The sequence below is a fragment of the Electrophorus electricus genome, chromosome 22, assembly GCF_041902795.1.
Source record: "Electrophorus electricus isolate QZ-2024a chromosome 22, ASM4190279v1, whole genome shotgun sequence".
Lineage (NCBI taxonomy): Eukaryota > Metazoa > Chordata > Actinopteri > Gymnotiformes > Gymnotidae > Electrophorus > Electrophorus electricus.
The window spans coordinates 14,897,855-14,911,303 of NC_137518.1; the positions used below are offsets into that span (position 1 = coordinate 14,897,855).

Sequence of the window (13,449 nt, forward strand, 5' to 3'; positions counted from 1 at the left end):
TAAAAGGACTTGGCTGGTACTCAGAAATGTGTAAGTGCAACGTACTGTATGGTCAGATTTCTCTCGTGTTTATGCTCTCTTTGCTGAGAGACGCTGATCCAGATGCAGCTCTCCTAAAACTACCAGCCTTTGTGAATACCAGCTTGGACTCCATCATGCCAATGAAATGGAATTTTAAACCAGCTGCCCTGTGGAATTTGAAGTCCTTCTGAATCACCTTCAAAAAATATTAATACATACAGAATATCCAATCCATGAACAAAAAAAAAAAAAAAGTAAGAATTACTTTAATTTATTTCTAATTATTTAAAAATTGCAAGCGTAAGTTTAAACTAAAATCTGCTAGACAGAATTTGTTATGAAATGCTGCCAAAATTAGATAAAATATCTTTATTTAGTTCTTCCTGTTATTTTTCTGTTTGATTCATTAAATATTTATTAGTCATGACAGCTAAATCACTTCAAAATGTATATGTATAAAGGCTTAGTGTTGCAAACCATGTTCCGTTTCTAGTTGAAATTTAAATTCAGATTCATGGTCTTGAATTGAACAGACTTTTCTGGTCTTGGATTTGACTTGTGTTTGGCTATCTAGCCCTTTATCGTCTTAAACGTGACACTAGCCAATAGAATGCAACAATACTTTGTGTGTGTGTGCGTGTGTGTGTGTGTGAGAGAGAGAGAGTGTGTGTGCGTGCGTATGTGTATGTGTGTGTGTGAGAGTCTGCGTGCGTGTGTGTGTGTGTGTGTGTGTGTGAGAGAGAGAGTGTGTGTGTGTGAATGTATGTGATTGTGTGGATTAGGATGCTCCTGCTGAAACTACACTCAGGATGGCTGTATATCAGTTATCGGATATGAATACATTACATACGTGCATGTATGTGTGTGTTGCAGCAGTTTCTTGTGCCTATAAAGTCTAAAGCTAAAGTCCAAGGTGAAGTCTCATGCTGTTCTTTGGATACCTGATGGTCTGCATCTGTAAAGGACACGCTTAACCCTCTTTGTATAGATTGTCTGGTAATACTCAGACAAGATCGAATTGACCGTCCCCAGTGAGGAAGGAACTAGTCACTGTCGTAGTGCTATAAAGGGATGACACAGCTAAGCGAAGGCACAATGTTCTCTCATATTCTCTTACCATTCATAAATGGAGTAAGAGAACATAGAGAACTGGGGCCTCCCCCCCCCCCTGTGTATGGATCACGGGATGAGGAACAAACCCGCACCTCAGAGAGGAACGCCAGATGAATTGAGCTATTGTGACGTCTCACTGCAGAATGGAGAGAGAATATACAGTAACTGGGCATCTATTGTTGGTGGCATTCAGAAAGGAGTGACTGAGAAAGACCAGAGGGGTGAGGCAGGGTGGTCCGGGTGCCTTTCTGCATTTACGTTCACTGTGGAGAGTGAGTCTGCTTTGATGTGCTGAGCATCTCACACTGACTCACAAGCGCATTCTCTTTAGCGTGCAGATGGCCTGAATGGTGTGAGGAGATCATAAATCATTCACATTGTTAAGGACTGCTGTGGCTCAAGTCTCTTAGAGCAATAGCGCTTAGCAAGAAACAGCTACCCCTGTTTAAATTATTACATTGTTAAGGATATTAAAGGCCACAGATGATCTTAGATCAGCACTTAATTGGCAGCATTTCATCTTTGCATAATGGAACGTGTACTGCAAATGGACATATAATGGAACTGCTTCATACACACTAAAGACTTCATTATTATTTTAATATACAGCAAACTGACTGAAGTGAGTCAAATAAGTCAATGAGAGCAGAAAAGATGACAAAGTATAACTTCTTAATACCGTTGCCCCCTACAAGTCAAAACCTGATACTTTTATTCCACTAGACTCACTACTAACGTGTCTTCCACCTGTACTTTGTATTCGACTTTGCTTGCCAGCTTTTGATTGGCCTAAAACTGCCAGTGGGCGGGGGGAGAAGTGAGGAGTAACAAACTGACCAAAAGGATTGTATTGCTTCCTCAAAGCCTCCACAATTTGGGAGAACACAAAAAACAAACAAACAAGGAAACATGGAAGTCAAAAACCAGGACTGTCTGGGAGAAAGCTGGACAGGTGGCCACTATACTTCTTAAGTAGGACTGTTACATTTATAAATTGTATACTATAGCTGATATATACTACTGATATGGTATAGTAGATTTAGTACTGGATATACTCTAATAAAGTATGGGTATATCACAGTGGAAATTCCCGGTATTATAGCAACTAACTCAATTTTAAGACAACCACTGTTGACCTGCTTTGGCAAAATCGGCTGTACCTTCCTAATCACTGTAATTCCATGGTGACGACCATAAAATGTTCCTGTAGTGTGTGGGAGGATCTGTCTCCCACTTCAGAGCGGACACACGACCTGCACAGCGTGTTTCAAATGTGTCGCTAGCTCAGGCTAAGGCCCTGGTGATGAGGTAAGTGCATTCCACCCTACAGGATGAAGTTCTACCTCACTAAAAATAAAAGACAATTATACAGCGATAATGGCTTTGTTCATCCCTGGTGAACTGCTCTTATTAGAGCAGTATTGGGGTGGTCTTGCTCTAATTAGCCACTGTAGTTTGGACTTGGAATGCTTTTTGCATTCACCGCACAACAACCCCACCTGCTTTAGAATCCCTTTTCGATGCTAATGGGTTTGAAAATTGAACCTCTGCACTCCAAAACCACAACAGTGTTCCAGTATGGGGATAACACTGAATGTGGTGATAGTCAGAAATACCACATGTTAAATCGGGAGGATCAGCGTACCTGCTGTCTGATCCAGGTTTTTTGTTTGTTTGTTGGTTTGTTTTATGATTTCCCTGTTTCAGCTCAAAAAAATTGTAAATGACCTGAACTGAGCTTCACTGCTCCAGGACCCCTGGTTTTATAAGACTCGCTAAACTCGGTGAAGTTCCACAGTGACGTGCAGAGCCCCCATGTATTTCAGTGCAGCAAGGCCCGATTGGTCGTGCGCAGTGAAGGAAAAGGTAGTAAACCCCGCCTAGTGACGTTTTTATAATTATTTGGTTCGCTAGGAGAAAAAGACCGAAGTGTTTAAAATATTCTTTTTGCTTAATGGGAGGGCCGATGCCGTTGCTGTGTCTAGAATATACAGCTAGATTGAGGCCTGAAGAGGTAACCTGGATGAACACGCAGCTGGTCCATGTCAACAAGATTATGTAGCGGCTGACAAATGATATAGGAGTAGGACAGCTCTATTACTGCTTTTATCTTAGCGGAAGAGGACCACTTGGACTGGTCTTTTTCTAAAACAGCACTTGAAATACCAGTGTGGGAATCTATACCAAATCTCCCACTCAGTGAGGTGGTAACTATGGAAATGCGTTACCGTGGTATTCTCCTGAGTTCTGAGGGAGGGAGTAGCACAAACAAGACAGACAGACAGAGAGAGAGAGAGGAAGAGAAAGACAGAGACCAAGACAGAGTTAGAAAGTGAGAGAGAAACGCAGAAAGATCAGATGTTGTTTTCTGAGAGATCGTTCCTCTAGTTTGAAAAAACAGCTTGCATGTTTCCTACACACACACACACCCATACTAACAAAAGACAAATAACAAGGCGGCAGAGCCAACGCCACTTTGAATACTCCCTCTAATATCGCAAATATAAGATATAATTTTAACAGTTGCAAGCTCTCGGGAATCTGGACCCCGGCTGAGCAGCCTGGGTTCCTGGCGGGATGAGGATTCACCAGCTGCCTTGTAACGCGCCGCCTTTAAAGGCGCCGTGGTGAACAGCCACGCTGCACGAGAGTGAAGCTAGCAGAGGGGCACGTGATGGGGGGGATCCGCGTACTGTTGTTACATACACATACACTGCTTTGACTAATTTAGTACTTATTGTAGGGCATTGCTTATGTTGTTTAACAAACTCTAGCACTTATTGTTTATAGCACTTATCATTGTTTAAGATAGACCTTATGTATTTTGCACTTCTAGGTATCAGCATTCATCCCTGTATTCTACAGTATTCTAGTTCATTGGTATGTTTAATTCTAACCTACTGTACTGCACTAGGATGTATTCTATTAGTAAATGACAAAGCACTTTTGTAAGTCGCTCTGGATAAGAGCATCTGCTAAATGCCGTAAATGTAAATGTTAATGTACTAATGCAATAACCTGACGGGGGGCCCTTAGAACTTGGGGTGGCCTCGGGAACAGGCTTTCATGACTCGATGGCCAAATTGTATCTGATACTGCTTAACGAGCTCAATCTCTTCTGTGCTACTAGAGTGTAGGCTAACAATCTCATGGGATTAGCTAACGATGTTTAATACAGCACACAGGGAAGGCCTGTGTTCCTCTGAAGAGGTGGCCGTGGGGGTTAAGAAGGTGAACTATAAAATATCAAAAAAGTGATCTGACATGCTAAACCCACATACATCGAATGAGCACTGAATTTAAATAATGCTAATGAGGTATGTGATTAATAAAATGTAATGAAGACCAGCTACCATAAGCTCATGTAGCTTCAAAGCTAACTGTGCCCTAGATAGCTATCATCAGTATAAAACACTACTTGCAAAAATGTAACTGTCAACGGGTAAAGTGGCTAAAATGGAAAGCTTTAGTGTACTAGTGTGTTGTGTCACCCCCTCAACTAAGTTCATAAATAACAAAATGGTTTCAGGGTACTTTCTCTTACATACAACCTGTCGGGATGTTGGAATCACTGAAGATGTCAGGTCCATGCTAAATGCTATGACCACAGAGGAGTTCAGAGAGTAATAACCTGCCCATTACAGTATATTGTACACAATGCATAATTATGATCTCATAGTTGTTTGCTTGCTTGTTTACTAAGACGTTGAATAAATCGTGGCAATGATTAGGCAAAAAGGGCCCCATGGGCGAAAATTGATATTGAAATACTGGAATGTGCCTAGAAACTTTTTTTTAGGTAATAGAGGCCTTATGTTGTGCAGAAAGGAATTCAAAATAACGTTAAGATAACATTGGGACAACTCCAGCCAGCTGTGCACATAAGTAGACTTGGAGGATGAGATTTGGCATGGAGACGATGACATATGGTTTCTCATTGGAGACACAACCCACTTCCAACATGACAGGTTGCCCAATTCTATTTCTGCCCCAGGGTGTCAAACCACTCCACTCACCGCTCCCCTCACATGTGTGTCCGAAACCGATTCATCTAATGCGTTTGAAGCCTCCCGTCACACTTCAGTCTGAGGAGCTGGTGATCAGACCTGATGAGACATTGTGTGGCCTCGATTACCAAGCCAGTCATCACTGTGGAAGCTAGTCATAGCAGGTGGCCTGAACAGGACAAAGGTCAGCTATAGCAAATTGCTCATCAATTAAAATGAAAAGAATTTTCATGACCTTTCACCTCGTGCAGTGATGCTTTTTCCGACAATGTTTTGCAACTTGTATCATTGATACGTTTAACGTGCATACCTACTCTAAACTGACCTCGCGATCCTTATTCAAAATTCGTATCCCATGAGAGCACAAGGAAAAAAGAAAATAGAAAATTGCATTTTAACACTCATTCCAGTGTGATGCAGGACACTACAGTGCTCATGGCCCCTCTTGACAAATTGCCCCTCTCTCATAGTCTGGAGAAGCCTGATGGGTCATCTAAACAGATAAACCACTGGCCTAGTTTCCCAGAAGAAGCTGGGACTCGTGCGATAAAACGGCAGCCAAAGTTTGTTTGTTGTTTATTGTAAGATGTGTTTGTTTTGAAGCAGGAGGAACCTTTTGGCCCTTTCATAAACCAACATCAGTCTGAAGGTTCCAGTAATATATGACAGACGAGTCACATTTACAATAGCACACACTTAGAAGATAAGAAACGTCGGGAGCTCTGTTTTTCCTTTATTTTTTCCTTCATAATTTTATTTGTTTATTTTTTAAAAGCCCTTTTTATTTACATCAGATTTGTTACATTTTACCGATGATTCTCTTACATATTTCTGATGCCTCATCTTCAGCTCATCTCTAGTGACTGCCAAGACCGGAGGATCACATTGTTGGCAACGCTAAAACATAAACCACTTGGAGTTTTTATTATTATTATTATTAAGTGTTCTTGTTTATGTCAGTGGCAGTGTTGAGTCTAGTGTATGTAACCTGCACAAAATGCTTCTACTTCAACACTAATATAGCTAACATTTCTGAAAGTGGCTTTAACAAGAATTTAAGAGGGTGTTTAGCACAAAGCAGACAGGTTAAAGCACTGGCTCACCCTCCTAAAATGAATGTACCTGAATCCATCTCTGCTCTAATAACAGTATATCTGCCTGTGATGTTCCACTACTATACATAGCTTTTTTAAAACAGAAAATCTGTCCATTTGCCCCATTCACCTTTCTGCAGTGGATCCAGCCACTCTCGCCTGCCTATTCGCGACCTTTTTGACACCAGCACTGAGGGAGACACTTGTTTTAGCAAAGTCACATTAAATCGAAGGTCACTGAGCTAATGTTCTAGCAGCGGTGAAGGATTTCTGCTTTCACCTTCCAACAATCATTGTGAAACACAACCTACACTTGGTGTCCAATCGATATTGCACATTCTGTTGCCATGGAGACCTGGAAGACTTGCTTACTCACTGGTTCCAATGAGTCATGAGCCAGAAGTAGAATTTGAGAGTCTGTCACAGGCCTGCCTTTCTTATCACTCCTGCTGTCTGACCAGCGCACAAAGAGCTGCTCTGGCACAATTGACTTCACATTTCAAGCAAAGCGATTTGAACAGCGAGTGCCAACGTGCATGGACATCATGTCACACACTACAGCAAGACTGGTGAGGAACAAGATGAGGCAGGGCCCAGTGCAACAGGAAGTTACATCAGCAGGGCCAAACTTAATGCCAGGAGAATTGTGGCGCTGATGGCCCTCCTCGGTCCTTACCATCATCCTCAGCCTATACACACTTTGCTTTTGTTCTGACGTGCCTAAGCTAGGTGATGGAGCCTGGGAGCAGAGGTCCAGAGGGGCAGAGGGGTCACCCTCGGGACTTAATTTGCTAATGAAGGGGGATTTTCATAGTGGCCAGAGACGAGAACAGTTAAATCAGGGCTCCTCTCAATGGCCTGCACAAGGCCAACGCGGTGAGCTAAACTGTCCTCAAATCCCCCTAACAGCACTTTCCCACAAGTTACCACAATGCATCTCCCTACTGCCAAAATCAACTGTCCAGCAGGCTTGATGTAACCACTCCCTTCAAAATGCTCTGGGCTGAGATTCCCAAAATGCCTGCAACGCAAACATAATCTTTACACGGAAAGCGAGTATTACACTCAACACTCTCTCTCTAATTTACGACGATCTTAAACCTACGATACTTGTAGCAGAACACAGGGATGGTCAACATGCAGTGTGGTTCCAGTCACAGAGTCATGTCTCCCCCCCCCCCAAGTCCCATCACGCCAGACTCAACTCATAAAGGCTTCCGCAATTAGCTCATAATCAGCAGGGAAGATGCCAAACTCTGCAGCAGACTCGTCTATCCTCAGTTACGGCAGAGCGTCCGTGTTCTCACTCTTTATGAGCGAAGCAGACTCTTCTTACCTCTCCTTCTTGCACTTGAGATCTGCTTTCTCGACACAAGGACTCCCTGGCCCACCCCTGATATGCGGGCAGAATGTAGGCTAACGCAGCGGACGCTAGTGGGTAATATTTACACCACTGACGCACACAGACCAGGCCTGAGCTCGGCCTGACGCGCCTCAAGACCCGGTCTCATTTCTGGAGCCCTGCTCTCCCTCTCTGGGCTTTGGACTAATTAACCCAGATACGGATATTAATATCATCGTGGAGATGGAGGCACGTCCATGCTGGAAACAGGGCAGAGGCATGGATGGGGGATAGAGAGAGAGGCTGGATTTAAGAATGGAGACTCTGTGAAGTGGGTCGCTTCGGTTTCCTCTGCCCGCAGCTGGGGAGAAAGATCTGTTACTATATCGGAACACCCAAAGGCACTATTTAATTGCTTATCACCCCTGAGCTTTTGGTCCAATGAAAAGCTGTGTGTCCTCTTAAAGGGGCAGAGGATTCTAAAATGAACTCAAAAGAAGTAAGATACATTAAGAACAGAAGCCACAGCAGTGTTTACACAGGAAAGGCCGTAATAATAAATATGAATTATCACAAAGAACACAACGATGTGATCGGAAGCAAGCATGGAGGAGATGGCCAGTCGGAATATTAAATTACAGCAGGCGTCCGAGGTATCTTCATGGCTACTCAGATGAGATCTTTCCACCACAGCAACAACAGTTCATTAGTATGTAGAGTAATGCAACTGTAATATATGTGTCAGCTGTATAAATAAAGTGGTGGGTTGTAATATATTGACAGTGCAATATGAACATACAGTGAACTGAGTAAAGATCAGTAGCGAAATAACCTGCTACTCCAGCTTTCTCTACTCTGGTCCATGCAGGACTGAGATGTCTAAAGGTAAAAACCCAGTACAGTTTGGCGCTCCACAGAGACATGCTTTCCTCTGGGCGGCTGCTTGTTCTGCAGCGGCAGTCGTTTCTGGGCGCCTAGCATGTCCTCCGGAGTAATCAAATGTGAGCTCCTCACCCGCCTCTATGTCTCGGGCGGCGAACAACGCCAGCCTGGGCACCAACGAGTGCACACGCACGGGCACCATGTCCAGGTTGGGCCGGCACGAGTGGTTCAGAAAGCGTCCCACATTCCCGACGGCAGCCGGGTCCACGAAGGTGCGGCACACCCCATTTACGCCCCCGTGTTCCTGGACGGCGATGACATAGTTCATGTGGGCCGGCGTCTGGGCGAGCTGCCGGCGAAGGGCCTCGGAGAAGCCCAGCACCTCACCGGCGTACTCGCACACAAAGCGGCCCCGAGGCACCGCCTCCAGGGCCTGGACACCCCAGCCGCGGCTCTTCGTGCGGAAGACCCCCAGCCGCATCCGCACCCCGTGCTGGACCAGCCGCGACTGGCAGGAGTCGCTGCACATGCACAGGACGTTGCACTCGAACACGGGGTGGCTACAGCCCGTAGCCGGGTCCTGTTGCTGCTCGGAGAGGAGCCCTTCGCTGGTGTAGGCCTGGCCATAGCACGTACATGGGCAGCCGCGCAGAGGGCAGGATAGAGAGTGGCACGAGCAGCCCGGGAGGGTCACCTCACTCGGGTCAACATCACACCCAGGACCCTGGACGTTCTCTGGACTGTACTGAAGCATACACATTAGTGGTGGATTTTTATTTTTTTTTTTTTTTAAAGCATCAGCCTCTAGAACAACGATAGCTGACCCCCCAAACAAAACGCTCAGAATGAGCGATACGGTTTTCAGCATTTAATCCCAAAAAGCGATTCATGTGAAATAATTTATTAATTTATAAGGTTTATGGATTTAAAAGATAAATTAGTAGATAAGGATGGATGTATACGTAGGAACTATTTAATCAGAAGCAAGTGAATAGTGATAGCGACCCAACTACAGAAACAATGTGGATGTTAGTGGAACGGTGCTACTATCTAGTGGCTGTTTAAATGAATCACAAATCACCGAGGACAGGGAAAACGCATTAAGTCAGATAAACACGTCTTTAAAAAAAAAAAAGAAAATACTTCCAAGGGACAAATGCGTAAACGGATCTGCTGAGATACTGTACCTTAAATTTGGGGAAAGCGCCCTCGCTCACATTGTTTTCAATCAAAACGGGGACATTCTCGAGGCCATTGCTTATATCTTGTGCATATAACCGCATCATATTTTCACATTTCCATGAGTATAGACCGGTACCACGACTACAATTACTTAAAGACCAAGTTCACAAACGCAGCACTGCTCACTTAAGCAGTAGACACAGTAGTCATATAAACCGGAAGTATTGTAACAGACTTCATTCAAAACTAAAGTCCCTAAATAAAGTTGGTTTGTGAGTGATTGTAAAAGCTGATATCCGTCTGCAAAGCGACACTGAGTTTGAGTAAGGCGTTATATAAATATAAATAATAATGAACGTCCAACTAAGATAATTACCGTACTTTAAACATCATGATGTACCGATCAGATTGTTTAGTTTTCTGAAAACTTGAGTTTGCTGGAAAAGACGACACTGAACATATTATATTGAAATAAAATAAAACTGAGCTGATGAATTATAAAATTCTCCAACCACAAAATAATTGTACACTGATATAGTCAACAATTTTAAAAAATTATTTTGATTTCCTTTAATTGCAGAACATTCATTGTTCTGTAGGGATCTGGATGATTTTATAACTAAGACCATTATGAAACCAAGCCTATATCTCATGAAGCAGAAAGCACAGGTTTATCAAGGAATTCCTTCCATATTCTTATTAGATGAATGCACAATAAATTTTTGGTACCACCAAAAACTATTTTTACTAATAAATGTAGAAAACTACTGCCTCACACTTCCAGTGTGTAGTCAACATCTATTCCTCACACTTGTGTGCACGGCCGTTTTTTTGCTGTTCCTAGGAATACGCTCTGTGGGACAGAGATCGACACTGCCATTTCTGCGCTACATTAGAGCTACTCACATATCTTAGGGGTCACTTACTTAGGGTTCCCCCACCACCAGATAAAACCTTGGTATAGGCCTTCCACATTCTATTTCCTCTTTTAAATCAGTGGTATTTTTCCAACATTAGTACTTTCCTTTTACCCAGCAACAAAAGACACAAACGTGTCATTCTTGATGTTTTATTTCTTTTTTTAAAATCACAAAACATTGACATGAGCATTAACTAAAAGAAAAAACAGCACTTCTGCAGAAAAGCCCCCGACCCGACTCAGCGTGATCTGATTGGCACTTTGGAGACTCCGCCCACTCACCCACAAAACAAAACCCCACCCCAGACACCGCTGCTTAATATGAAGATACACTGCTGCATGAGAAATTCAGGGTAGCAATATGTCTGCAAACACAGGGCTTTGCATTTACAAAATATATATATATATATATGTATGTATATACAGAAATTATTTAAACACTCAGGGGCTGGAATAGACAAATTAAATTTTCACAAACTGTTGCTTGAAAAATACAATAATTACTTAACCATTGTCATTTGGAAGTCATCAAGGCTCTTCTTACCATGTTGCATTGGGTCATCATTAACTTTTTTTTAATACCAGGGATTACAGTTCAGAGGCTTGGTGTCCATGTTGTTCCATTTTGATAACAGCTGGTCAATTTAAGGATGGGCATTACGAAGGACCAGTCTTATGTGCAAGCACCCCAAAGACAGTAACAGGTCCAATGATGCAAAGTGAGGATCATAAAAAGAGAATAACATTGTTTACATTGAGGCAGAAACTGTGGAACACAGAAAAAAAAATGTTTATTGACAACCACAATGGTCCCACACACTAAAGCCCCAATTAGAGACTGCGGCAGCAAGTCATAACAGGAAGAATGCTCTATTGGACAAATGTACAATATGAAAAATGTATTATATGCACATTTTCCATGTTCACTTTTTAACTGCGTGTCTGTTGCTGTTTCAGCAGTTCCTAACTGGGTCTTTAAGAGGCTGGTCTAAAACTGTCAGTTGGATAAATTGTTCAACTTGAGTGAAGGAGGAGAGAACCACAGTGTCGCCATTTTTCTTTTCCTCAGCCCCAAGATGTTTAGGTGAGCGTTTCCCCTTTTGTAACCTTGAAAAAGAAATTCACTGTGAATTATGTGCTTTGTTCTATTATGAGCCATCAAGCTGTTTTTAAAACAATTGACATACTAGCAATGCATTTGCTCAAGCTCAACATTTAACAGACAATTACTAAGCCAAAATCAAACAAACATTTAAAAAAAATAACTGGCCCCACACCCTCTAAAAAGCTGATGCTTTATAAACAGGTATAGTTAATCTGACGGTGGCTCACACTAAGGCAAAACAGCAGATGTAGCAGCTATAGCCTTTTACTCTACCTGAACTGGCAGAAATAGGCCAATGAATAAAATGAATGTGTGTTTAACAAGAAAAACAAACAAAAAAAAAAGCGTGCCATTGCTTTGGGATCAGCGGCTTAGCAGTATCCAGTAAGCCCGGCTGTATCAAATGTAACATATTCCAAATCGCACAGTACACAACACTGTCTGCACCACATATTCACTTACTCTGGCTTCAATGTACTCAATCCTCCTCTCTAGGGCAGTTAGCTTCTCATTCAAGGTAGCTAAACGGGACCTGCAGGACATATCTGGTGAGGAAAGCAGATGTGCACTTGTCAAATTAAATGCTCACAAAGTTTATTTGCACCATTTACCATAATTTGATTGAGTCATCATTTTATTGGCTGTGGCTTCTTTAAAAAAAATATAAAAAAATCTATGAACATTACATATATGCATACATTTACATATTCAAGCACACCCCCGCACTTTATGTATATTATAGAAAATTCATTTCATTTTAGTGTTATCTGTCCCTTTTTTCATTTTCATTGGACCACAACTTGTCTTGCGTATCAAGCGTGCATCGTGTTTCAGAAAGAATAAGCTTAACCCTCCAGTCCTGATTTCTATAGCATATAGCAAAATGAAAGCGCACTGCGTAGGTTATTAAATCTAGTCTTAATTGTTTAATAACTACAAAACAAGCTGCACTCAAGTAACGTTTATGTTCGGAGGATCAGCTCAGCTGCAGTACCCAACACACCCTAGAAAACAGGAAGCTAGCTAACCTAGCCCCAAGTTAGCTACCTAGCTAATATTTCATGAGGCCAAACTAAAACCACTGAGGCATAGGATGATACAGATCTTATTTATAAATTAAAAGTAACCTAAACTATACTAGCTAAAACAGATATCTAGACCCTACTAGAGCCAAAATGTTATCAATAGTCTGAAAATAGCTTAGGTCAACGCTATAGCGATCAGCATATAATGTTAGTCGCAGTAGCTAACGCTAACCTAGCTAACATGCTAACCTAATGACATACGTTCCGTATGCTTATCTTAGCTACCTTGCTACCTACCACGGTTTAGGCTAAACGCCAGCTAGTTATATAGCGTCAAAGAAAACATTGCGAATGGACTTTTTAAATAAACCTTTATCCGGCTATTTGTAGCTCACAACGCTGGCAGACTAGCCAGCCCTCGTCTACAACACAACCAAACGACTGTCCCTCGACACGGTAGCTAACTGGTTATCTTAACAGAGTCAGCACGCAAACTGCGAGAACACAGTGCCTCGTTTTCAGCTCACCAAACGAATTAAGGAAATCGGCTATTTTCTTGATGCTGCTAGTAATCACTTCGATGTATTCCCGATTCGCCCAGTCCTGGTGAATTTCCCTTTGAACTGGATCCTCCTGCCCAGCCATTGTTTTTTTTTGATGGAGCTAGCTAACGCTACAGCTGTTCGTTATACGCGAGTGTTGAGCGTAGCCGGCGACTCATCTGCGTCTCCTAGCGCCGACGGTGCACATTAACAAACG

General features: G+C 42.6%; 2 protein-coding genes across 2 annotated transcripts; both read right to left on the reverse strand.

The window, feature by feature from the left end:
* Window positions 1-5,774: 5,774 nt before the first annotated feature.
* setmar (SET domain and mariner transposase fusion gene) lies at window positions 5,775-9,845 on the reverse strand. The gene is made up of 2 exons (XM_027012493.3): window positions 9,647-9,845; window positions 5,775-9,204 (listed from the first exon to the last, which is right to left on the reverse strand). The coding sequence occupies exons 1-2, from the start codon at window positions 9,743-9,745 to the stop codon at window positions 8,428-8,430; spliced, it is 876 nt and encodes a 291-aa protein (XP_026868294.2). The 5' UTR covers window positions 9,746-9,845; the 3' UTR covers window positions 5,775-8,427.
* Window positions 9,846-10,696: 851 nt separating this feature from the next.
* On the reverse strand, window positions 10,697-13,418 carry brk1 (BRICK1 subunit of SCAR/WAVE actin nucleating complex). Its single transcript, XM_035520135.2, has 3 exons — window positions 13,218-13,418; window positions 12,128-12,210; window positions 10,697-11,667 (listed from the first exon to the last, which is right to left on the reverse strand). Exons 1-3 carry the CDS (start codon window positions 13,333-13,335, stop codon window positions 11,641-11,643), a joined length of 228 nt encoding a protein of 75 aa, XP_035376028.1. The 5' UTR covers window positions 13,336-13,418; the 3' UTR covers window positions 10,697-11,640.
* Between the last annotated feature and the right edge of the window lie 31 nt (window positions 13,419-13,449).

Excerpts from the sequence above, each read along its gene's own strand:
- setmar (XM_027012493.3), bottom strand. The coding sequence starts at position 9,745 with ATGATGCGGTTATATGCACAAGATATAAGCAATGGCCTCGAGAATGTC. Across the intron at positions 9,205-9,646 it reads GCGCTTTCCCCAAATTTAAG|TACAGTCCAGAGAACGTCCA; the intron begins GTACAGTATCTC and ends TGTATGCTTCAG.
- brk1 (XM_035520135.2), bottom strand. The coding sequence starts at position 13,335 with ATGGCTGGGCAGGAGGATCCAGTTCAAAGGGAAATTCACCAGGACTGG. Across the intron at positions 12,211-13,217 it reads CGATTTCCTTAATTCGTTTG|ATATGTCCTGCAGGTCCCGT; the intron begins GTGAGCTGAAAA and ends TTTCCTCACCAG. Across the intron at positions 11,668-12,127 it reads TTGAGTACATTGAAGCCAGA|GTTACAAAAGGGGAAACGCT; the intron begins GTAAGTGAATAT and ends TTCTTTTTCAAG.